At 39.9% G+C, this 24,990-nt stretch overlaps 1 protein-coding gene across 1 annotated transcript in view; it reads right to left on the reverse strand.

The window, feature by feature from the left end:
* The window catches only part of PRKAG2 (protein kinase AMP-activated non-catalytic subunit gamma 2), a 228,256-nt gene extending 203,342 nt beyond the window's left edge, over positions 1-24,914 (reverse strand). The window contains exon 1 of the mRNA XM_026091566.1: positions 24,798-24,914. Coding sequence (XP_025947351.1) covers positions 24,798-24,899 — 102 coding nt within the window. The 5' untranslated portion in view covers positions 24,900-24,914. The remainder of the gene's footprint in view (positions 1-24,797) is intronic.
* Positions 24,915-24,990: the final 76 nt, after the last annotated feature.

Below are 24,990 nucleotides of genomic sequence, written 5' to 3' on the forward strand. Positions count from 1 at the left end.
AAAATCAACGTTTAAACATCTAATGTATTTCATAGTGGTTTTAGCATTAAATCCCAAACTCCAGATATGCCTTAGGGCTTAAATTGTAAGTCAAATGCAAAACTGCCAAAACCTTGTGTCAAGTCTATCAAATCCAGATAAATATTTTAAGCTCAGAAAAAACATTTCAAACCCTTGAAATACTACCAGTCTGGCTAACAAACACACATTCGCCAAGCAGAGATGTTTCAGTTCATGACTTTTGTACTTCCTACCAAGCGAAGCGTTCCAGCTGAGGCAGCCTCGTGCAAAGTTTGTAACTTCCATTGAAGAGGCTTGTTCAGCTTGCACTCTCCTTTCTCCACAATGTCTTGTTTGAACACTCCCACTTTTCAAAAGATTTACTCAATTTGTTTTATGTCTGTGATTTAACAAGATATTTTCACTAAATCCTCTTGCTATACTGTTACAGCAGTCCAAACCCACACCCCATTTTAAACAAAATCCAGATCCAAATGGTACCCACCTGGAGCTTCAGGCTCCGTCTAGCATATTTTTGCCAGCAAGAGACTATCATTTGGTCCCTACTGGTCTACATCCACCAATTAAAGAGCACACTTCATCCTGCATTGCAACGCTAACCTTGAAAAAACAAACATGTATCACATTCACGATTCGCAATCTGTGAAACATCATAGCATGGACAGAACTAGATGTTATCATGTCCCTTCAAAATAAGAGAAATCTTCTGCTTTGCAAAGGGTTTTCCTTATATATTTTGCACTAGCTTAGTTAACCACCTGTTGTGATGGAGGAAGCTGGAAAGCCCTTTCTGAGACCAGTCTCTTGAGTTCCTGGTCTAAGGTTGCAGTCTATCTATAGTTTTTGGTTAGTATTTATTTGACCATGATCAGCAATCCCCATGAAGTTAAATTTTGGATTTTTATAAACGTTAACATGGAAACTTTTTGAGACTGCATTTTTATTAAAATAGTGCTCCACACAAAAACGGCTACTTTCACACAAAAACACATGTGAGCAGGGGACCATGTTTTGCTGCTGAATTATTGCATAGATCTGAACGCACTGCTCCAAGAAAAGATCTGTAATTGTTTAGTGGTTGGACTGCTGGCAGAATTCCCTCCCTGGGGCTCTTTTTATAAATAGGCCTAAGGACAAACAAACAAACTACTAATAACAAGTTGACTGTTCTGTTTTGAAGCAGCCCTGTTTAGTGTTGTCCAGGACACGAGAAGCTCAGATGGCAAATACAGCAAAACTAACGGCAAGAACTAAGGGTAGCTAATGCAGTAATCAGTGGCACTTTTATTTCTCTAAAATGTTAAAATCGCAGTTCAACACAATGAGGTTAATTTGGGGAAAATGCACAAGATGAAACCTATGGCTGTGCTGCTTCAGATCTCCGTTAACACTATTATTAGATGAAGTGGAGAATCCAGGTAAAATAGCTTATTAACAGAGACATTACTAACTCCAGAAATCTTGATCAATGCCTAAAGCAAGATATTCTTGCTTTTTCCACCAGTTCTTTTCACCATGTCCCACCTGTAATTACACTGAAGAGCTGGACAACACTCGGAGCATCCCGTCTGATTCATACAAAGTTCTCAGATTTTTCAGGAACAGTAAGGTATCTCAGAGATTTTTACCTGGAGCATCTCTTTCCATAGGTAATCTTATGGGTACTTAACCAATCAGCAATGGTCAGATTTTCTGCCACCTCTGTTTCAGTCTGTTCACTGAATCCTGTTACACTACAATTTTTTTTCTTGCTTTCAGTGTTTTGTGAAGGTGATTTAGGCTTCCCAGCTACTTAATTTATCAGTCTTTCAGTACTTTTATTTGAGAAAGACAGTCTTTCCTGGATTTCCTTGTTTGGTATTTCATATACCTCTTCCTGTTTCAGGAAATAGAAGTGGTATCAGTAGAAGACATTTTCCACATTTGGCCTTGGGAATTTATTTGGTACCAATCAATGGAATCCAAGAGAATTTATTTGGGACCAGCCTGGTGCAGTAACTCTTTTAAGCAGTGCAGCTATAATAAAATTTTTTGAAGGAAGGTAGGGAAAATTGGGCCCCTTACCCTGAGGATTCCTTCGTGTTAAATTCCTCTTCTGTTGCTTATGGATCTTATCTCTGTTACTTGGAAGATGATCTCTTCAGCATCCTCTACTGGCCCTGGGTTCCTTGATATAGATAGCATGATTTTGCAGCCTGCTGCCCATTTTCTCTGCTAAGCCTCCCCTTGGAGAGCCTTATTTTTTCTTTCTGTAACTACATTGTTTTTGCTTTGCGTTGTCTTTTGTATCCTCCTTGGAGAGCATACTTTGTCTCCACAACCCTCCTCAGAGACTTAGTGGCTCCCTTATCTCTTTCTTTATGTCATTCAGCATTAGCAGCTTAGTCTGYGAGAAAACAAATCCTCTTTCTTGCTGATAATAAGAGTCACATGCTTTTCCTTCTCCTTTGTTTTCTCCTCTCTCTGGAGGCAAGATCTGGCCAGTTCTAACGCCACTTCATGTGATGACGCAGGCAAGAACAAGGAGCTGGTGGGCCATATGCAACTGCTAGAGAGGTGAGTACTTCTCTGGTAATACCCAGACATGATGGAGTCGGCACGGATTATGGAAACAATGAAATGCTCAGCATTAATGGCAATGTTGAGTGCACACTGATGCATTTCAGGGTGCATGCTGCAGCCCCAGGGAAAGCAGCAGTCATGTTGTCAGCATAGATGAAAAGGGTCTGGGTAACAGCATAAAAATACCTTTGCCCAAAAGAAAATCCTCTCCAGGAGAACTACATTGGTCATAGTGGCTACACAGCAGAAATAAGGGCTGGTAGGAACATAGTCTAAAGAGTTGAGGCTGGTTTCTCCTGAGAATCACTGACCCCAGAGACGCAAAGAGTTCCCTTGCCATGGCAAATGCCATGCAGCCCTCCCAGAGAATGCCCACATAATTCAGCTTAAACACTATGAGATGAATTTGTACTCGGTTAAATTTCAAATGGACTCCAGTCGGCAACATATAACTATCACAGCTTACAGCAAAGCATAACCGCTCGCACCTCCACAGAATGGTTGTGGACTGAACAGACATCAAAATGGACACCCACCATCCTCTCAAGGGGGTCTAGGTTGGCATGGGAGCCAAAGGCAACACCAGGTCAAGGTCTGGGCAGTACACGCTGTCCAGAAAATGGACAACTTCAGTCTGCAGGGCTGTTAATCCAGCACCTTTTCCAAAAGCACTAAATCCACAGGGGAAAACAATCCTTACAAAAGCATAAACATTACTAAAAGGATTGCTTCAGTATGTCACTACGTTAGTTTACAGATACATGCAAACAGCTTTGTTCCTGAATTCTTCAAATCTTGCTACTTTTTCAGCAGGTATCTAACAGCACAAGAACCCCTTCCTGTGTAAGTAGGTGCTCTGAAGGTTAAAAAGTGACATTCTTTTTCAGTTTTAATAGAAAGAGTTGTTTCTGCAAGTTTCTGCCATTCTGCTACATAACAGATGCTCCAGCCCCACTCTCAGCTTCAGCCAATTTAAGTCATCAGTTTTCAGCACACAATGCAGCTGAAAGCACATTCAGCTGGTAGCACTGTTGGAAACAAATCATTATTTACTCAGATCTTGTATTAACCTTTTATTTCCCTTGAATATCACCACTGAAAGATTACATACACACACAGTACAGCTTAAACAGACCGGAGAAAACAAACAGCAAAAAGAAAAATACAGAGATAAGAAAGGAAAGCAAGGAATAAGAAAAGTTTACAAAGTGTAGCAGAAAGAAAGAGAAAAAAAAGCTTTAAAAATTATTCCAAGCTTTATCAGAATCTCAAGCCAGCTGACAAAGATCTTGAAGCAGAACCTGAGCAACTTCTACTTCAAACGAGCTCAGCTTCTCTCAAGAACTATACACCCTGTCAAAACAAGTATAAATGTGAAAAGCAGATCATCCTGAACAGGGGGAGGCTAATCTCAAAGTATAAGTAGGCTTAGCTCCAAGGGTCGTGTTGTCTTAGCTAAACCACCAAACATCCACCCCATCTGCTTGCCCTAATCACTCTCACTACTGTAAATTTAAACCTCTAGACAGCTGTTACTGCTGCAAGGATGACAGACGCAGCCCTAACGAAGTGTTTCATTCTGTCGGTTTTTTTAACAATTTGGTTAGATAATTTGTTTTCCTGCACTAAACTGATCTATCTTCATTTGTACTTCCGTAACAAGAGGTGTGTAGTCTATACAACCTATAGCAAAGGCTACACAAATACTTCACAATTACTAACCCTATCTTAGCGGACAAATTTTGAAGGATGTTCTTCCCAGACACACATTTTTTCAAGCTACGCCTTAGCTAAAATCTGGATGAAAAAAGGGGGAGGTTAGAAAAATAAATGATTTGTCCAATTAAAAAAATATACACAGTATTGAATCAAAAAGATCTATCACTGCCAGTAAGACCTTGAAGTATGGTAGGCTGTCACTGGGTAGGACAGATCTGTCTTTTGCCATCTCTATGAGGCTCTGCTCAGCTCTGGCCTAGTGATAGGTATGTGAGAGTTGTGAGAGAGATTTCTTAGTAAAGTCTTCCAAAATTTAGTTTCTACGTGGCAAACCCTTTGCTACCCCTCATGTACATCCCTTTGCTGTACCTCTTTGCCAGCTTGGGCCACTCCAGTGCCAGCTATCAGAGCTGAGAGTAAGGAGACTGTCTCTCTTGTGCTCCCTCTTGCTGGCACACTAGGCAGCAGGGAGGGCAAAAACAAATTTCAAGTCGCCAGTGCAAAGTAGAGAAGCGACAATCTTCTCAATGAAACAGTTTACCAAAACACAGGTGAACAACATATTTTTTTCTCCACCATTCCTTTGGAAATAGCTTATTCCCTTAGCAAAAAGTTCCTCTCGAAATGTTTCAACAAGAGGCAGACACCTTGGCGATAATACCAAGCTGCGGGCTTCATTCACTTACAAAAGCACCAGAATATCTCACAGGAAGGACTGGATAATATCAGTGAGTGGAGGAACAGAAATGAGGCCTAATTTAATCAATTTGTTTCAATCAATTTAGTTTAATCCCTAAATTCATGGACTATAATTTCATCTAAAACCTGAGCATTCAACAGCCAGATACAGACGAACCTAAGTGTAGCAGTCGTCTTCAGGTTAACTAGGAGCTATCATTGTAATGCAGCTGTGGATAAAGCACATGTGATTACAGAATGCATCAGGAAGCTCCCAGAGTAGATAAAAAGCTTTAACACAATTTATTAGCACTGTGAAAACTCATCTGGAATAATGCATATAGCTCTGGTCATCTGTGCTCAGGAAAGGTTAAATCAACTGGGAACAGGTGCACTGAAAGACTGTTTTGATGATCAGAGGAATAGAGTCTCTCTCTTATGGCACGTGACTAAAAGAGCTCAGCTTGTTTTGCTTCACAGTTGACAGCCAAGAGTGTATGTGATCACTCTCTAAAGTTACATAAGATAGATAAACACCAAAGAGGGAGAAGTAAAGGACATTTCTTGGGTGCAATTATAAAATGGAAACAAACTGACTGTGAATAAATTTAGGCTGGAAATTAGGAAAGGAAAAGAGTGAAATTCTGGAACAACATTCTAACAAGAGCAATAGGGACAAGAAACATAACTGCTCTTCAGACTGATGAAATTTATTACACGGAGTATAGGATAGGGCTGCTTACAAGATTTTCCTACAACAGCAGGAAATGGAAATAAATGACGGATTAAAAGAAGGCTCTTTCTTGTTTTATGCTTCTTTTACAGCAAGAAGGGAAAGGAGTAATAATTATTTCTAGCAGTTTTTCTAGGCTCAAAAAGTTTTGCTCCTGTTGGGGCGACACAAGATGTTGGCAGACCTGTAGAATGGAAACAGTCTAGATGTCTAATGAATGGGAGTTTAGACGGGCTATAGACATCTGGAAAGAAGTCATTCTCTGTATAATGTGAAGGTCAACATAAAAATATAAGATGATTCAGAAAGTTACTTCTGGACCATTCTCCAAATTTGGAAAGAGACTGGTAAGCAACATGTGTTTATGAGTCACAGAGAGCAACCCATTCAGGGTTCAGAGTATGCCAACCATATTCTCTGGCTAAACCTACATCAAAACTACTAAATCTGTCATAAGAAGTCCCCGTTCCATAATGCTATGATTCCTGTCCTCAAAAACCTCATATAAAATGTATTGCAAGGATTATATGCACAAATATGCAGAGAAATATGTGTGGATGCAGGCACACCCATATACATATATGTCACAAACATGGGATACTTCTATTAAAAGCATATTGTCTGCTTAAACAAGAGTCTGAAATGGCCCAAGATTTGATGGAGAGCTATATAATGACTCCAAAGTGGAATCAAGATGATCCTAGCTACTTAAATTTTCCAACAGGCAGCTACCTAAACTCTCCAACAGGCAGAAATGGTCTCTGTAACCTACTGAATAGCTTGGAAAAACAAACAAGCAACAAATGCTATTTCTACCAATCTGAAAGAATACTTTTTGGTTTTAAATATACTTAAGAAAAGCACAAAAACAGGAAGGAAAAAGCTTTAAAAGTGAAATTACAAGTAAAACAGGACACAGAAGGAAAAGAAAAAAAGCTTCCTGAAAATAGGGGGAAGGGAACATACCAGCATCATTCTTTCTCAATTTGGGGCATTTGACAGTGAGCCATCACCATAGTCCCTTCACCTGTCTCTGCCTCAGTCACCTAGAAGACTACTTTTACCGTATCTATAAAAAACAGACACTTAATGGCCAAACGCTGAACAGATCCATCACCGTATCTGCAGGTTTGAGCGGTCGTTCCCACGGTGAGGGCACGCTTCACGGCATAGGCTCTTCCTCAGCTCTCCCCAGGGCTTACAGAACAGCAAGCCCTCCAGAGGCAGCGGCTGCTGCAGCTTTGGGAGTCTGGTGACCTGTCTTTCAAAATAGTGGGAGTAAMTTCCGTTGCTCCCTCGGCAGTGCTTTTATGGAGCCAAGAGCATGCCAAAACACTGCTTCCCCCTGCACTCAACTCAAGTAACAAAAGAACAGCTGCACTCACTTTAAGGCAAGGCTACACTTTCCCACCCCTTATTTAAGACTGGCTTATTTCCACCAGCCTTAACTGTAATGAAGGACAGTGAATGGACATTTTTGGGGGAGCCAAAGGCTCATAGTGCTATCTGATTCTGCCCCAGCTGGGTCAAATTGACACCGTACACAACTGAAGGCAGTAAACCTATTTACATCGGAGTCTGGTAACAGATCTGGTCATAGGTAAACTCCTGAGGCCAAASGGAGTCTCATTACAGCTCATCTTATAAATGAAGAGCTCCACATGGAATCAATGGAGAATCAGGTCCAATGTGGGCCAAGTCATCTGCCAGTGCTGAACTACCTAGAACAATCTGGCTTTAAACATGATGTTTCTTTAGGTAACACACAAGACTAAGGAGCCTTTGAGCCCTATTTTCCATCTTGCTATACACTTGGGCAAGCTACTTTTTATACTTTTGCTTTCCAAGCTTTAAATCAGAAATAATGACACTTTCAGAGCAGCATGAAGGTTAACTCATTCATTTCTGCAAAGCATTTTGAAATTTGCAGAAGCAAAGAGATAGAAGTGCAGCGCACTACCGTTATTGTTTGCAGTGCATTACCGTTATTATGTTATGTTGGCACTCTTGCTAGGCTTTCTTTTCAGAAGAGTTTTAAAACAAATACTTGGATCAAATAACCCATCAATAAAAACCTGGATACTCTCCAAGAGCCCGGTCTTTGGCAAGTTCAAATAAAGCAGGTCTCTCTGTGTTTTAAGGTAAAAGTGAAAACCAGAGTGCACAGGAGGCTGATATTAGAGAGTACACTTCTCTGATAAGAGCTGTGATCTGCAGAAGATAAACTGAATAGCATATGAATAACAAGAATATCAGGACCTTGTATGTACCTAAGAATTGACAATTAGATTATTGGTGGCTTTTTTACATTTCATTTTCAGAGTAATTAAGGCATTAATACTACTAAGGGTTCACTAGGAATTACACTGCCCTCCAGATCAGGACCATTAATTCCCAAGACAGTCCTGGCAGTTACAGTGCCTACAGAGGCATTAAGTTTAAATGGAATGAAGAAACCTGTGTTTTTCTTTAGAAACAGAGAAGGAAGCCCAAGATCCTGCTCCTTGTGTCCATTTAAGATCTCATGACACTTTCCTTTAGGCAATGAATTTTGACTTCAAATGCTGTTCAACGCTTTGCATTTTTTAGGTGATGAAAGCAAAGTCCCGCCTATTGGATGAGCCAGATGAAGTATATTTCTTGAATTACTGCCTCAGTTTGCATAGCTCTGCTGAGTGCCAGTGAAACATCTAGTATTTTCTGTCCAAGAGCTATCCATGTTTCAGGCATATATGGCAAAATACAATTTCTAAAATGCTTCAGAGCTTTTCATATAAAAAGGCGTGTATCAGTTCCAGAGTTTACCTCACATATTCTGTACCCAGCCAGGGGACTAACCGCCAAAAGGGTCAGTAGAGCGAGTGCTCTGTTTGGGCTATATGCTCTCCTCAAGATCTATACCAAAGTTTATCCGGGTGTCATGGTCAAGACTGCCATGTTTCATATTACAAGTATATTCTTTTTCTCTGTAGTCCTGACACATGGAAGTAGAAGCACAGCTGGATCTGAGATAAAGAAAATTTGTGGCTGGGAGTTTGCATTGTTGCTGAGAGTCTGGTTAGACTCGGTTTGAATCACTAAGTGGACTGTATACTTTTGAGGACTGTTGAGGAAATGAGACATTCATGACCTGATTCAGAAACTATCGCTTTGAACAAAGTTTCAGATGAATYTGTTAATGAATTACCAGGAATAGCTGAGTTTATGTTTGACTGAATTTCTGTGGTCAGCTTAATGAATACATGTACTTGGAGAGACTTAACCAAGATGAGCATTCATGCTTGCTCTGCTTTGCCATTATACATAGAATATACAAATATGTTGCACCAGTTGCAGTTGCTTTACACATAATTTTTCCTACAATAAAAAGTCAAGAGCAAGAAAAAGTTACCACCAGAACAAGTCATTAGATTTTCAACACAAGGTTGTAACTTCCTGGGTAGCCCAAATGTGCCAGAAAATGACCTCCAACTGTAACTATCTGAGGTAAGTCCCATCTCTCCATTGGTATCACATGCATTTTTCTGAACAGTCCCGTACAATGACAGTCAGACTCAGGAACGGCAGTGGTGAAAGGCCTTAATCACAAGAAATCCTATAAAGGAACATATGGACTTTTTAAGGACAGTTTTTAATTAATTACCAGTTGGAAATGGAAGGTTTTTCTTGGAACTTCTGGAAACTCCTCAGAAAATTCAAGCCTTACTTAGAACAGGCATTAAGGGCAAACTGGGACAGATGAAAGAAGTTTTTCTTATCAAAAAGATCACATTAAATTCCTACATGATGTTCAGGAAAGAAAACAATGTAAACCAAAGCACCATGATGATTCCAACATAAAACATCTAGACAAGTATCTATACTGCGCATATAAAAACATAAATTATGCAAACAGATAAAATTGTCTGAATTTACAAATTCTCAGCTTGTGTACTGAGAAATACTTAGTTTAAATGACTGTTCTAAATCTATAAAAAGTACAGAATTTAGCCTTATAACTGGCCTTTGATCTATACAGTTACCAGGCCTCTATTTARACAAAATATGGTCTGTCATAATTCTGTTTGGCTTTTTTGCATTTTGCCTCTACAACATGGATGTGAAAGAGAAAGGCTGAATGTATTTATTCCGGTCTGGGCACTTTGCCAATACTCACAGAGATATTTTAGGTTTCTGACTCACACTGAGTTCAACCTCTTACCTGCCTCCCCATTTAGACCACTGGAAGAAACCACAGCTACAGAATTATAGCTGTAACATAATCAGAATAGCAGAGAGAATGAATCATAGCATTATCTGTATATTACTGCTCTACCCAAGTCTCACGCACCCGTCTCCATCACAGATCTCTTATAGCATCCACTTTGCAGAGTGGTGTTAAAGGACACACTCAGAATTGTGGTAAGCAGTGCTAGAAAGGTTGTCTGCTGGGAGAGAAAACTCTCAGTAGAATACCTAGAAGAAACTTATATGTTTGTCAAAAAAGGATAAATTAAAAACATGATATTTTGTTATTTACCAATGAGGTGTTTATCGGTACACCATACTTCACTCATTTATATTAGCTGCTGGCGGCATTCACAATCTTTAGGTGTTTCCTTCTCCCATCCCTCTAACCTCTAAGGGAGCCAAAAGGAAATCTTGACATTTTTGTTTTGTGCAGAGATACTGTCTCCCAGTGACCACAACAACTTCAGTGATGCCTGGGAAAATACTCTCACCAAGGTACATAACACCAGAATCAGGCCCAGCATACCTACAGATGARCGACTCATACAGCTGAAAATCTTTTTCCAGCGGGTTCATTCACTCTCTGTTCAGCACTGGACAGGTCACCAGGCCAAAAAACATTTGTTAAATCCCCTAAAATGCTAATTCTGCGTATCCACCTTGAAACAGCAGGAGTGTCACGACTCCCATTAGCATCAAGTATCCCAACCTTGGGCAGCCAAAGTCATCAAAAATTCAAAAAAACCCAACCCAATCCAACCCAACCCCAACCCCAACCCAACCCATCCCTAATGTTTGCCCATGTCTCAGGGACATATACAAAACTAAGAATCCTCTCAGTAAAGACACAACATATAACTCTGTAAAACTGATTTTGTGGAGTTTGTATTTTGTGATTGTGGTGATTTTAAATACTACATCTAGAGATAGCAGCTAGTGCTTTTGGCTGGGAGGGTACTCTCAAGGGAATATTCTTTGTGTGGAAGATACAGCGGCTTTTGCAAATCAATGGATTACAAAAAAAAGGAATACATAATAAAGAGAAATCTGATGTGAAAACTGGAAGATGGACAAGAATACTGAGAACCTAGTGTCTTCTAGCAACAGCTTCAAAATCATTCTTAGTCAGCAAAAATGTCTTGGAGGTTAGTGTGAAATGAAGTTCCCAAGCCAGTGCCAGGAAGCCGGATTTCCACACTACAGCAATAAGTATCGTTGGTTTAATTGCCTGAAGGCCAATCTTGCTGTCAAAATTGAAGTGCCACAATGAACTATTGTGAGGAAGTTTATATGATGAACTTGATTCGTGCTCTGAGCCATAATCAGTCTTCAGGACTGTCATCATGATAACTTTTACAGCACTTAATTTACATAATTTTAACTAAAAAGGGATAAATCTAACTTTTTGGATAAGCCGTGCTCTCTTTCAGCATTCTCACTTTTCTGCAATGCTATCAGCAATCATTTTTCTACCAGTAAAAAATTTTCCATCTTCCTTAACTCTGTTATCAATCTCCATTTGAAATACACTGTGGCTTATTCAGACTGCTTTTAAACATCAATCAGCTCTGGTAGGCACAAGTATCTGTCTTGGAGAAAAAGAAATTGCATTGGTATAATCAAGTTACTAATGATAAGTCCATTACACAATCAACAAATTGGTGCTTCTGCTGGGTATTCCCTTTTCTCTTAGCCTCCATAAAGGAGCAATTCTTGGTTCAGTTAGACATTTGAGATTCATTTAGTAAATGGATAAAGTAAGCATTTGGATTTTCACCAATTGTGTTGCATTGTGCTGATTACTAATTGCAGTTGTTGCATTTCCACTGCAGAAATAGCTATTTTTCAGTATGAATACAATGATCTTTCAGGCACAGATGAACATGTAAGTGCCCTACAAATCATTTGCGTCTTCTACTTCTTTGATGTAAAGAGTTTTTCATCTCCAGGCAACACTGAATTACAGCAAGGGCTGGCAACTTTCCCTGTGTAAAGTTCCACTGTGTAATAAACTGGAAACTTGCTAATTTTATTTTACCAACCTTACTAACTTCATTTTCAATTGCTCATAATTTCCGATAGCACCATCGTATAGAATAAATGTTCCATTTGGGGGCTCATCCTATCAAGTGATCATCCCTCTGTCRCTGTCTTTACCCGATCTTTTTCAGAGTTTAAGCAAAATACAGTTTAGACATCTGAGTGCAACGAGTCTTGAGAGGAAATTCTGCTTTTCATTATGAATAAAACTCTCAAAATATGTCATTTTATTCCATTTTATTTGTTGTATGTAATTCATCTGCAAAGCACTTGAGCGTGGTTTGAGTTAGAGGACACAGTGTGAATGAGATTCATTAGGCATTTAACTCCACTTCAGCAGAATGTATTTTAAAATGCCACTAGCAAGTTAAATTAATAGTTAATTCGTCTAAATTTCCCATTCTTATTATTTAGGCAGTACTAGATAACTAGAACCAAAAATGAACCGTTGATTTCAAGCTAGCTCAGCACTAAATTGCCACTGTTACAGTTCACTGCTGCTAAAGCTCACATCCCTAAATAACCGAGAAAGCCTCACTGGGTAATTAAATTAACAGAAACCTCCTAAAACTACCTGGCAAGGGCACACTAAAGCAGAGGATTCCTGCTGTGGGAGTTCTCCTGTGCAACATGTACATTCCCAATGAGCAAGCTCAGGCATATTTGTTTGCACACAGCCATTTCCACAGCAAGACACATTTCCATTCCCCCCTCCCTCCTTCTTTTGTATTCCATCGTCCACTTCGACAATTAGTGGAAGTGGCTGGCTGTGCCTGTTTGCATTGTTCCCAGGCTTTTCTCTCCCCYGGCGAGCTCCGAAGACCATGCATTATTTGACATGACATGACTTGGAGGCCTTCTACAGCAACAGTTGTACACAGGGAAGCAGGCAGAGCCGAGAAAGAAGAAAGTTAGTCCACGTTACACCTATCTTGGACAGCAAGACTCAAATCATCAAGCCTTAATATCGTAGGACATTGACCCAGGTGACTGGATTTTAGATTATTTAGTCTTGTAGATAAAAAATAAATAAATAAAAGGTGCACAAGGGTTGATATAAAAAGTCAGCTAGCTGTTCTATTTGTTTTGTGACATTAAAACACAGGATCTGAAACTGAAATTAATCTTAGTACAGACAGAAACTAAATATAGATGTTTTAACATCAGGCAAATACCCATAATCTTTTTCTCAAATTATTAAATACATGTTGTATTCCATCACAGTTCATTCCTCTGCAATATGAGCAATTAAGCAGCTTGTACATACGTACTGAATGCGCTCAGTTTATTATAAACAGCTTTACATGAGACAGCTTCCTTTCATACACACACACACAGACTCTGCACTTGAGTCCTTACATGCTTTTTAAATTAACCTAGTCAAGCGCACAAAACATTGAAGACCATAAAACATAATCAAAGGTAGCCTGTTGTTCTCTAGAAATAAGCTCTTAGAAATATCTAGTCCCTTCTCTGTCCAAAATTGATATTTCCCTAGAGTATATCCTTAATATTTTCTCGCATTTTGTTGCTGAAGTCCAGAGAAATGAGATTTTACCATTTTTCTAAGAAAAGGTGAACCCCCAGATATGTGTCCCCAGATATTCTGCCTGTGTTCCAACTCTCATMAGTTAAACTGAATACACTGGCCACTGTCATTGATATTAACAGTCTTCAGTATTTACTGGTGCATCTCTTCCTCTGTTGCTTTAACACAAATACAGTCAAGACTATAAGCAGTTTTACAAAAGATACATATGTAAAAATGTCAAAAACTAAGTTGGTCACCCCATCAGCTTCTGACAGTTTGAGTAGAAYGCCCGAGTCGTCCCCTCTCCTCTTTTCAGTGATCTAGACAAGCAGCAAAAATGCTAGTAATTCCAAACACATTTGTACCCAAATACCTCTGTTCCATGAATAGTGTGTCAAAAAGTATATGCAGATTATGGCAGTGAAATATTTTTCCTTTTAAAACATCCATATTTCAAAACTACATTTGAAATAACTACCTACAGTGTCTGAACACATTAAAYGCCGGCAGTAGTTCATAACACGTTTGAAAACTTACATAGAATAACTTTTTTAAAAAAAAATTAAAATATGTAAGTAAAAATATGTAAACAAAAAATTCTCTTAAGTTTTAATAAGTGAAGCTTTTTATAAAGTTACATTGAAAAGCTGAAGTGGGTAGAAAAGGAATTACTTTTTGAAGTTCTAATCATACGTAGTAACCGGTCACACACTGCCAAACATAAGGTTATATACAGACTTCATCATAGGTCACATTGGATTGCACTGCACTAAGTATCTGTATCAGTTTCGGTCTTTATCAATGAGAGAACGGCTGCTACTTATCTCTTCCCAAATTACATCCCAGTATTGCTATCAATTTCTATTCAGTAAAACCAGGCTCATGACTTGGGTTTTTTTTGTTTCATTATAGCTATCAGGTGCAAGAGAATGTTTTATTCCCTATTCAAAGCTAAAAACCTATTAGGAGTGGAAAAAGCAGAAAAATCTGCTTTTGCTTTGTAATCCAGGCATAAAAGCAGAGGGGAAAGGACAGCATCTTGAAAGCTTGAAAGAYATAAAGCCGGAATTTCAAATGTACTTAAAGACTTCCTGACACAGATGGGCTGGTAGGATCTTCAAGAAGGCAATGGGACTTAATAAGCCTAAGTTATTTTGAAAGCCCCCTTTATCTGAACTACTAGGTTTCTTAGCATCCTTTTTTTTTTCCTCTAGGATTAATCTTGTGAATGACACTTCAAGTAAACTTAACTATCTTGTCATCTGTTGTTCTCGTTTTTTTGTATCTCAGATTACAGACAGATGGACATCAAAAGGGAATGAGTTACTGAGGCTTACCAAGTCACCACTCATTTGTTGGGCTCTTTTATCTGAAAATGTGCACTGTGAAAATAAAACACCTTTGCTTGCTAAGAAGGCACTGCAAGGCAATGTGCTTTGCTCAACACTGCAAACAGTTTTAGTCTTACTAATAGAGACTAGCCCACAACTTTATATGGTTAAGTAAGGCGTGTTTCCTCTTTTACTGCTTTCAGTATTTTGCAGCTGAAAATTAGAAGAGCTCATTTAACAGCATTTTTTACATGCCGACTGATGATGCCTGCACAGGTCTGCCACTGTTAAAGAAGGCAGAACTCTTTAAATACACAATATAGAAAAAAAATTTTTGAAGTGATTACAGTTTTTGAATTACTGTTATTACTTTTAAAGAAGAATGTTTGCATGTACCCTCCTGCTTCTGCATAGCTTAGACTTGCACAGTGATTCTCAAAAACATAAAAAATGTAAGAAAAATGTATAACTAATCACCCATAAATCCGATGTTTACGAATAATGTTGGTTCAATGTGTCAGATGGCAGAAGCTCTCCATTTCCCAGCAAAAAGGTAGAGCTGATCTAGCATTAATGGAACGACCATCCAAGAAGAATAGCGTTGAGACCACGCTGGTATTGTCTCCTGCACTCACTGACTGCAGAACTGGGGAATGCTCAGTCGTGGCAACTAGGACAAGTCCATGGAGTGCAGGAGGTCTGCGAACTCTTTGGAGGGTGCTATAGGTTGAACATGGCTGGTAAAGTGCTGTTTAGGATACCCCAAACACCATCTGCTTGAGCTTATAGATGACTGCATGCTAAATGGCTGTAGATCGCTTTGTTTCAAGAACTGTACATCTGATGTGACACCAGAAATTCAAGGGGAAAAAGAAAAAAACTTTCCCAGCTTTCAGATAACCACATGAACCACCTAGAGGGTGTGATAATTAGACACACTCATTTAAGTATCACTTTTGATGCTGGAAGTTAATGTAGTCTCCTCTAATTTATCTAATCTCCTCAATCATTGGTCTTCCTGGTCAGACTGCCAAAAGAGTCCTAACAGTGTTATTTTAGGACACAGCACCACTGTCTGTAGACATAAGACTGGAATTCTTTCACTTCACATGCAAAAGGAAAAAAAACTTTCCAYCACTGCTGACTTAGGCTGAGCTTGAACACGGATCCTTACGTGAAAAATTCCATAGGGAGAAGGATGGGCTTATCATTGAGAAAGTGAAGTGGGCCTCAAGACTTTGCGAGTCCCACTTCCACACTYGTGTACAATACAGAACAAGTTGCTTGAATCCCAACCATCCATTTGAATGTCAGTGCAGCAGGGACAACATCATTTCCTCCCACTTGCCTCTGGTCTACAACATCTATCAGGGCTTTAAAGTCTTCAGAGAGTTTGTCTCTACCAGTGTATATACCTTATGCATACACAGACATCTAGCACAAGAGCATTCAATCATGGRTGAAAAGAAGTCCAAAAGATGTCGCAGTGTTTCAGTGTAGCATACTGACACATTAGAAGTAGTTCACAGTTTACCAGTCACTATGTTAAAACAATGGAAAGGTGAAACAAAAATTATTATTATTATTTTGCACTTTATGTGTAGAATATTCTTTGTGGACCTGAAACCTCAGCTATTCATCAATGCAAAGCTTATATCAAGGACTCTCCTCTGCCCTGCCTCAGGCAATACAGTAAATAGAAGTTCAGATATGCAGGTGATGATTTAGTGCTTTTATCCTTGAACTGTCTTTCCTCATGCCACTTAATTTAGATCATACTTCCAACACAGGAGCCCCGATTAATACTCTGTAACAGCAAATCCCACTCTAATTAATTTATGCAAAAGATATGGCAATGCATGATGAAACCACATTCCAGAAGATGCAATGTTCCACTGAGAAACTGGCAAGCTCCCGCACCTATTTTGATGTCACTGTGACTAAGCATCTCTTTTAGTTCCTTCCCTACTCTTCCCTTCTTCCACAAGCCTTGTCGGGATCATTGCGCCTTCGGTTTCAACTCTCATCTCAGAGCATGCTTTTCCCAGAAGTCTCTACAATGGACTCCCAAATGGGAGTGACAAGCTTTGGGACAAGTTACAACCAAATCTGCTGCTAAATTCAATGTGCCTGCTTAGCGGCTGAACATTATTTAATCTTAGTAAGCCTTCACTTGCCCAAATACATTCTTCCAGAGCCATGAAACTGTTGGGTCTCCATCCTTGGAGATAATCAAAACCTGACAGGACAAGGTCCTGAGCAACCTGCTCTAGCTGACCCTGCTTTGAGCTGGGTGGTTGGACTGGATGATCTCCAGAGGTCCTTTCCAACCTCAACCATTCCATGATTCTGTGAAAATATTTGTTGCTGGTTACACTGTTTAGAGACAATGTCACCAGAAGCAGGGCAGCACAGGCTTAGCAAAGTAATTATTAAATATACATATTTATATATACAACTATTTAGAGGCATATAACAGTTCTGAATCTGTGGAAACCTGTCAAGGATTTTGGCTAGATAGCAAAACTACAGTCAACGCAATACACATTAGGATTCTGTGCGTAATTCCAGATGTTTTTCTTGGTTTCCATATAAAGTCCATTGAAAATAAGTGGCACRTAGGTAACAATCCATTTCTTTCACTTGACAGATTATAGGCAATACTAATGGCACCTGTTTAGTCCATCACATTCTTCCAACTATACGTTTTCTACTAAGGGCTTGTCTTCACTACAACATTTCTTCATGCTTGGATTCAAATTTTACCCCTAATCCAGCTCAACAGGTATTGATTGTTTTAACTCCACAGAAAACACCTTTCCAAACTTTTCTAATGGAATCAATAGGCACATAGCTTCTAAAAACCAGATCTGAATTTCAATGATCCATCAAAGACCACTAGGAAAGTCTACAATGGAGCAGGAAAATCCTGTTTTGTAGTGCTGTAAGCCAGCAGTCTAACTACTGAGATAGCTTTCCTTTCCTCAGTTCGCAGAAGCAGGGCGTTTTCTTATTGACATTGTTTCAAGAGCATTACCAACTTAAAAAGCAGACTGCAAATTGCCCAATGCCTGTAGTGAATAAATGATGATAAAGGTTTCATTATATGGCAGATAATGCTTATAATGCACACTTCCTCCTAAAGACACTTCGGATCTATGAATGTATTCTCTAGCAGCTTAAAAGAGGTACAGCTCTACCAGCCTAACTACAAAAATAGATTAAGTCTTCAGCTTATGACATAGGTTCTGTTTTTGGAACATAAGATCTCTGGCACCCTTTCCAATAATGACCATGAGGTCTGAACAATCATGGTTTGTGATATAAATGACAACCATGAAACACACACTGCAAGAGATTTGTTATGCATCCCACTAAGTCATTCTCACATAATGTAGTTTACTGTCATGCTAAATTACATGAAAATGTAAAGAACCCTATATACCATGCTCTAAATCCTCCATGTCAAAACTTAGCGCAAGAACTGAAGTACTATATCATGTTTTGGTTTTCTACTTCATAAATAATGCTTTCATGCTTTAAAGATTTCATATGTAAGAAGATGTAAGCAATTTAAAAGAGACAGTATTATAGAATCAAATACTAAACTGAAGCTCTTGCAACCACCTGAAGAATAAACACAACAGTCTGAAGCAGAATTTGTCATATACACCACTATTTATACCAATTGCTAGTACTAGAAATACTTCTGTAGTGGCATAGCACTATACCTCCAAACCACCAATAATATTATATATTTATTGATGATATATTATATACATGTACATACATATGATCTCCTTTCCAGTCATACACAAAACATACTCAATTCAAGATACACAGCTGCTTTTTCGGTTTGTCTTTGAAGACGTGTAACACTCCCTTCTTGTCAAGCCTTAACACTTTCTCTGCTGTGCAAACACCAGTAGAAAATTGCAACAGCACTCCTCTGCAACCAGATCAGGTCCTGAAAGCAGCCCAGTTGTGGAAGTCTGATGATCAGCCTAAGGTAATTCACCCTGCAAAGAGGCTAGGTTGGGTATTTCTATGCCAGACAGACATATTCTGTGACATCTCTTATCCACGACTGAGGTCATCCTTAATGCTCCATTTCTCTTATAACCAATCCTGCTCTATCTTTCATTATTCCCTAGGCACCTAACATCTTTTTATACAAATTCAGCTCTTCTCCAAAAAACTCAGAGTTAAAAACAGTACTTCACTCAACATGTAGGCCCATAATGTGGTCTACCAACGGTCATGATGATAAAGTTTTGACTATTACTACTCCCATTAGCTCTGCCAAGCCAGCACAGAAGCATACCAACCTACTTCCATGACTGTCCACACATCATCAACAAAATGACCTCTGAATCCTGCCTGCAGGGTCAAATTCTGCTTTCAGTCACATGTGAATATGTAATTATTAAATATACATATCACCCTTGAACGCAACATGGTGTTCAGGTGAAACTGGGCATGAGCTGAACCTCGCAGGTCTGTGAACAGGCACGGGAACCTCCCAGTTGCTAATAAGGACACACATTAACCACAGAATATTTATTACTGGAAATGATTCATGAGAAGGAAAGAATGTAGCTGGTTTTCACATATTCTTGGACAGGCACATGGGGAAAAAACAAACAACATTGTAGAGGAGTTTTTGATCACAGAGTCATTGAGACAGATACAACTTGGTGCAATGCCATCTGCTCTCTAAAAAAGGGAGTGACTAACCCTACATGATGGGAACTATTAAAGGTGATTTAACATTTAGCACCATGAATCTTCTTTGGCAAAGAACTACAATTTCATTAACTTATTTTCATTCCTCTTTACCTCACCCTTGCCTTCAAAGGCGACTTTCTACCTCATTCCTGATCCCTCTGGGAGCCTGACATTTTCTTCTGTTTCAGTAAATCCCAACAAGTACCATGTGTACATCCACCCTGGAGGCCAAGACCTTAATGATTCACACTTCTGTGCAGTTTCTTCCACATTCATGACATATTCCTGCAATGAAAGTAATTTCTTTCCAGCTAGCCCACAGCCCTCACAGGTATAAAGAAGGATGGATGAGACAATTTAGGAATAGAATCTCCTGGCAGAAAAAGTGATCTTTTAAAGAAGTCGTACTTTCCAATAAGCTTTAGCTGATGACCAGTTTATGTTATGTTTTAAAATGAATAGCTCCTTTAATTACAGTGGCAGCTATTAGGACTGCAAACATTAATCCTTTTTTTCCTTCAGTTAGATTCAGAGTGCAATCTCAAAGCTCCTGGGCAAATACCTCTTGCCCTCTTCAGATCCTTAACATATCAGCCCTTTAGGGAGGAATCCAAATTTAAACTTCAAGGCCACAGAAACTCAGGACAACTCAGAGTCTGGCCTATGAGAGCAAGGGGGAGGATAGTTGCAGATTTAATTTTACGGAAACATTTATCTCTCCTCCTCTTTGACTCCCACTCTCCCCACCTCCTTTTCCCCAGAAAAACAAACATTTTTCATTCTTAGATAACATTGGAAGTAGACTTCCTCATCTCCTTTGGAAGAATTCACCAGCTTGTTCTTCATTTGTTGCTTTCTAAAGTGACCCTTAAACTGAAGCGGAGTTCTCATCAACGCACTCAGCAATTACCAAGAGAAAAGAAGCACTCTGTAAAAACTGTGACAGAACAAAATCATTTCACAGTGATTTATTAGGCATGCAGCTATTAATGACTTTGCAAGTGTGGAAAGCAAGATGGAACGGCAGAGCTGGAGCCTACACAAGCTGTCAGAACAACATTGTAATCTATCRGGTTAGAAACATTTAAGCCATTTGATGTTCCAGCCTGGCATCCTGACATAACAACAGGCCTGAAAACACCCATAAATTTGCACATTGAGGAATCTGTTCAAAATCACAGTAGCCAGCAAAGAAATGGGAAAAAAGTGTGTGGAGATGTTTGTGCGACATGAATAATAAAAGATCATAGTCTCCAAGAGCCTCCTTCTATTGCATCGGCTCTGCTGTCAGGGCAGAAGTACCAGAGGCAATAGCCACTTCACTGGCCTGAGAGAAGGAATGTTTTTGTATTCATTTACAGATGTTATTTTTGTCCTTATTGTGAAAAATCCCTTTGTTCTTTTGCATTAAGAAGTCACTTTGTGATATATTTGGGTATAATCCAAGGAAGCACCACGGTTCTGCAATTCCCACCTGCTGGGAGCAGCAGGTGCTTGGCACCTGCCACAGTGAAGCTCTTGAGACAGGTTCTACTCTCAGTTACCCTAATGTAAATACAAAATGACTTTATTGGCACTGACTGAATTACACCACAGCAGAATCTCTCCTTTTTCACAGCAACATGGAGTTACAACAGTAATGTTAACGTTAGAACAGACCAATTCTGTGAGATGACAAAAGAACATACTGATCTCACCACTGTGAGCTCCTACTCAGCAATCACGTCCTTAGGATAGAGTTTTTAAAACATGTTCAAAGAGAGTGATGCATTAAATGTAGATTCTATTATCTTCTAATGGCTTAAAAAAATCTGTAATGCTAATACTTTCATATTAGAGATGTGCTGCATCTAAAGAGCGAAAATATGTATCCGGATCTATAGCAGATTTCAAGGATATTCAGACCAGAAATTCGACTTGGGTCTCTCTAATTTCAAGATTTTGGAAAGCGTTGCTGGGAAAGAGGGAAGTTGACAATGACCTCTATCTTACACAGGCACCTGCGATTATATTATGGTCCATCTAAATTACCAGTTTGTTAGTCAGTTGTGTAATTGCAAAGAAGATAATCAAAAAAACAAACAAAAAACAAACAAAAAAACAACCAACCAAAACCAAAACAAAAAGCTCATTCAATCTGCCCAGCAATTTAGCAAATACTTCCCTGCCATGCAGAGAGAAAACAGTGGTCTCCACTATACTCTTGGCTACCAAATGACAAGTTGAGAGTAGCTAAGAAAACCAACTGGCAGGAACTTAGTGGTCTACCACTAGTCCCAAAAGCAAAACTTGGGTGCCACCAAAGAGACATGTGCTGAAGAAGAAGATTCAGCACAGGAAGAAGGTGAAAACAGAGTGTTTTCAGACTTTTTGTACCATGACTTGCTGATCTTGCTTGAAAAATTCACATGTGAAATGCCCTGGAGGTTGTGCGATACAAAACTAGCTTTCTTAAATTGATCAATTTGTTCCCACTGTCACAGCAAACTCAAAAATAAATGGGAGAGAGAAGAAAAGCATACAAATTTTCTTTGCAGACATGGCCACTAATTGTTGTGTATTTTGTATTATTCACTTTTTTTTGCCCAATATTTGTCACCACCTTTTAAGTCAGGATTCCTACGTGACTACTAAACATGTATTTTAAGGCTAGCCTGAATCACAACAGTACCCTTCTGTCCCACTGCTTTCTCTTTTAGATTTAACTCCTCAGACCTCATTAGTCCTTCCTCTCTTCCTAATTTGAAGATCTCAATGAGCAAGAATTACATGTCTCAGCAATAAACACGATCTCACAGCAAAACAAAGAAGAGGATGAACAAAATAAAAATTACTGTCTGGTGAAAGCTCCCTTGACAGCTACAGCTACACTGACAGGCACAACTGAAATAATAGGAATGATGCTTCAAAACAAGAGCCAAGAAAACGTTATGAAGGGGGGGGGGGAACAGTCTAAATGGATCTTTTCAAATGCAGATTCCACTGTCAAATGAGGAGAATGAGAAAAACGTTCTTTATTGTAGCACAGTCAAATTTAAACTGCCAGATAATAGAAAAACACCAAGAATAAGAATACAACTTGAAAGACCCTAGGCCCAACAGTCCATTCCAGAAACGCTAGAATGATGCAGAATGAAACAGAAGGGTCATATTCTGGGGATGGAAAGGAGGGAGGGACAGTGCTAGTTCATTACCGACTCTTGAATTGCTCCCAACTAGGTGAACAATAAAACTCATGTTGACTGCAGTGCAATATCAGGCATTCGCAGGCTTCTGTCTGAATAACTACCATTGCCTAGGTGACAAGCTGCCTAGCAAAGCAGCCAAAAGATTAATGAACATGAAAAATGATGGTCCATTTCTCATGCTGTTCTATCCAAGAGCGAACTGAGTCAACAACACTCCTGAAGAAAGACGGTCTACTGGCTTAGGGAGGTGATTAGGAGAAAGCATTAGCCTCCACTCATCAAAAATTCYTAAGTTTGAACAAGTTACTTAGACACTGTTCTCCACCTTAGCTTCACAACCATAAAATGGGAAAAACTGCAGTTAGTACTGGTGTGGTCAGAGTTGCATGGTGGTTGGCAGGTATTCCAAAAAACATTGGATGGAGCCTGCAGAATCATGCAGCAACAGCAGCATCGCCCAGGCTACCTGTGGCTCTTCAGTAGGGAGAAAATGCAGGTTCTCTGAACAGAGTTAGGGACAGTTGCTCAGAAGTTCCTGGCTCGACTGAGTCAAGGGCAGAGGACTATGGAAAAGGATGGGAGAGGCAATGCAGCAGGTAGGATGAAAAGGAAGAAGGTACACAGTGTGAGTGGCCTTTTGATGTGGTACATTTTCTTTTCTTGGTATTTTATAACCCTATTGTGAAGGGTAATACGATAATATGGCAAAGATTATTGCCTAAACACTCCAGTCACAAATGCATGGGGAACACCCACGTTAGCAGAAACTGATCCATTTCTTCTCATTTTGAATGCACTCAAACAACGCAGCAGAAGTTTGGCGGACATTCCGGGGCTTGCATTCCACTCCAGAGAAAAACCAAGTCTACAGAGGAGCTGTGTATTTCTCCTCCATTTTATTCCACACACTCAAGACACATAATAAATTTGCTTTCACTTCCTATTCTTYTCTAAAACAAAGGAAAAGCTTAGAAACAGAAGTATCTTTTTGGTCTCCGGTGGCCTGGCAGGGACATGCTTAGGACTGTCTCCACTTTTACATAGTGAGACCAAAAAAAAAAAGAAAAAACAGATTGCACAGAAAAAGATGTTGGGGCTAAGCCATTTCTTGCCAGAAGCACTGAAGCCAAAAGCACATTGGGACTGAAAATAAAAAAAAGTGATGGTCACATGGATAACAAGAATATCCTGTGTTAATAGTAAAACAAAAAAACAAAAAAAAMCCACAAAGTTTTGAAAGGGATGTAAACTCTGAAGCCCCTGAGAAGCCAGTCTTTTAGTATTCACTGGAAATAGAAACTTTTTGCCTGTGGTTATTCTGCATCTGTATGCTACAGCTTCTTGCCCTTTCTTTACAGTGTGAATATACCAAACTGAGTCAGTATACAGCCTGCCAGGCTCACRTGTCTGCTCCACCATGACAATGCAAGTGTTCCTGCTCTTTCAGCAATAAATAGATGGCTTGCGACAAAATCTGAGAGGGCTCTGGGTTCCTGAGCCCTGGGAAATTCAGATGGGGATTAGTCCTGAGACATGGAAGAGTCAGATTAAATACTCTGATTCAGCCACGAGGCACGGACAGTTCCCGGAGCCAAAGCTGGGGATGCTGAAGTCACTATTTGGGGGTGAACACACTTTTAGCTAAACCACAGTGGCAGTCTGTGCGTGAACTGCATGAAGCACACTGAGCTTGCAAGGCAGGGGAGCAGTGGTACAGCACGAGTTGCCCTCGCTCCTCCGCGCCACTCGCTGAAGCGGGACGCTGCACCCTGGGCTCCCAGCGCTGCACCGGAGGGGCAGAGACCAGGGCAGTGTCCCATGCTCCAGCCCACCCTAAATGCCCAGGACCTGCCTGTTGCACAGACTGCGCCTTCCAGCCTAGCTTCCCCCAAACTCCGGACCTCAGCACCGGCCGCAGGAAACACCGCTCCCACCTCCCTCCCTGCCTCCAGCTGTGCTAAACATCAAGAAGAACATGCACCAGCACCCAAGTCACAGCAGCTGCTGAAGCGGAGGAAGGGCCGGGAGGCACTTACGGGAATGTGCACTCGCAACATGAGTTTCTTCTGGCTGGAGCTTTTCCTGCTGCTGCTGCTGGAGGCATCTTTCTTCTTGGTGTCCATGGCAGTGCTTCCCATCCCTTTAGCCCAGGCGTGGTGCTGGGCGATGGATCTGGAGAGGAAGGCTCCTTTTCCACCTCTCCCCACCGTCCCTAGTTACTCCAGGCTC

This window comes from Apteryx rowi, unplaced genomic scaffold (assembly GCF_003343035.1).
Source record: "Apteryx rowi isolate R43461 unplaced genomic scaffold, aptRow1 scaffold_91, whole genome shotgun sequence".
Lineage (NCBI taxonomy): Eukaryota > Metazoa > Chordata > Aves > Apterygiformes > Apterygidae > Apteryx > Apteryx rowi.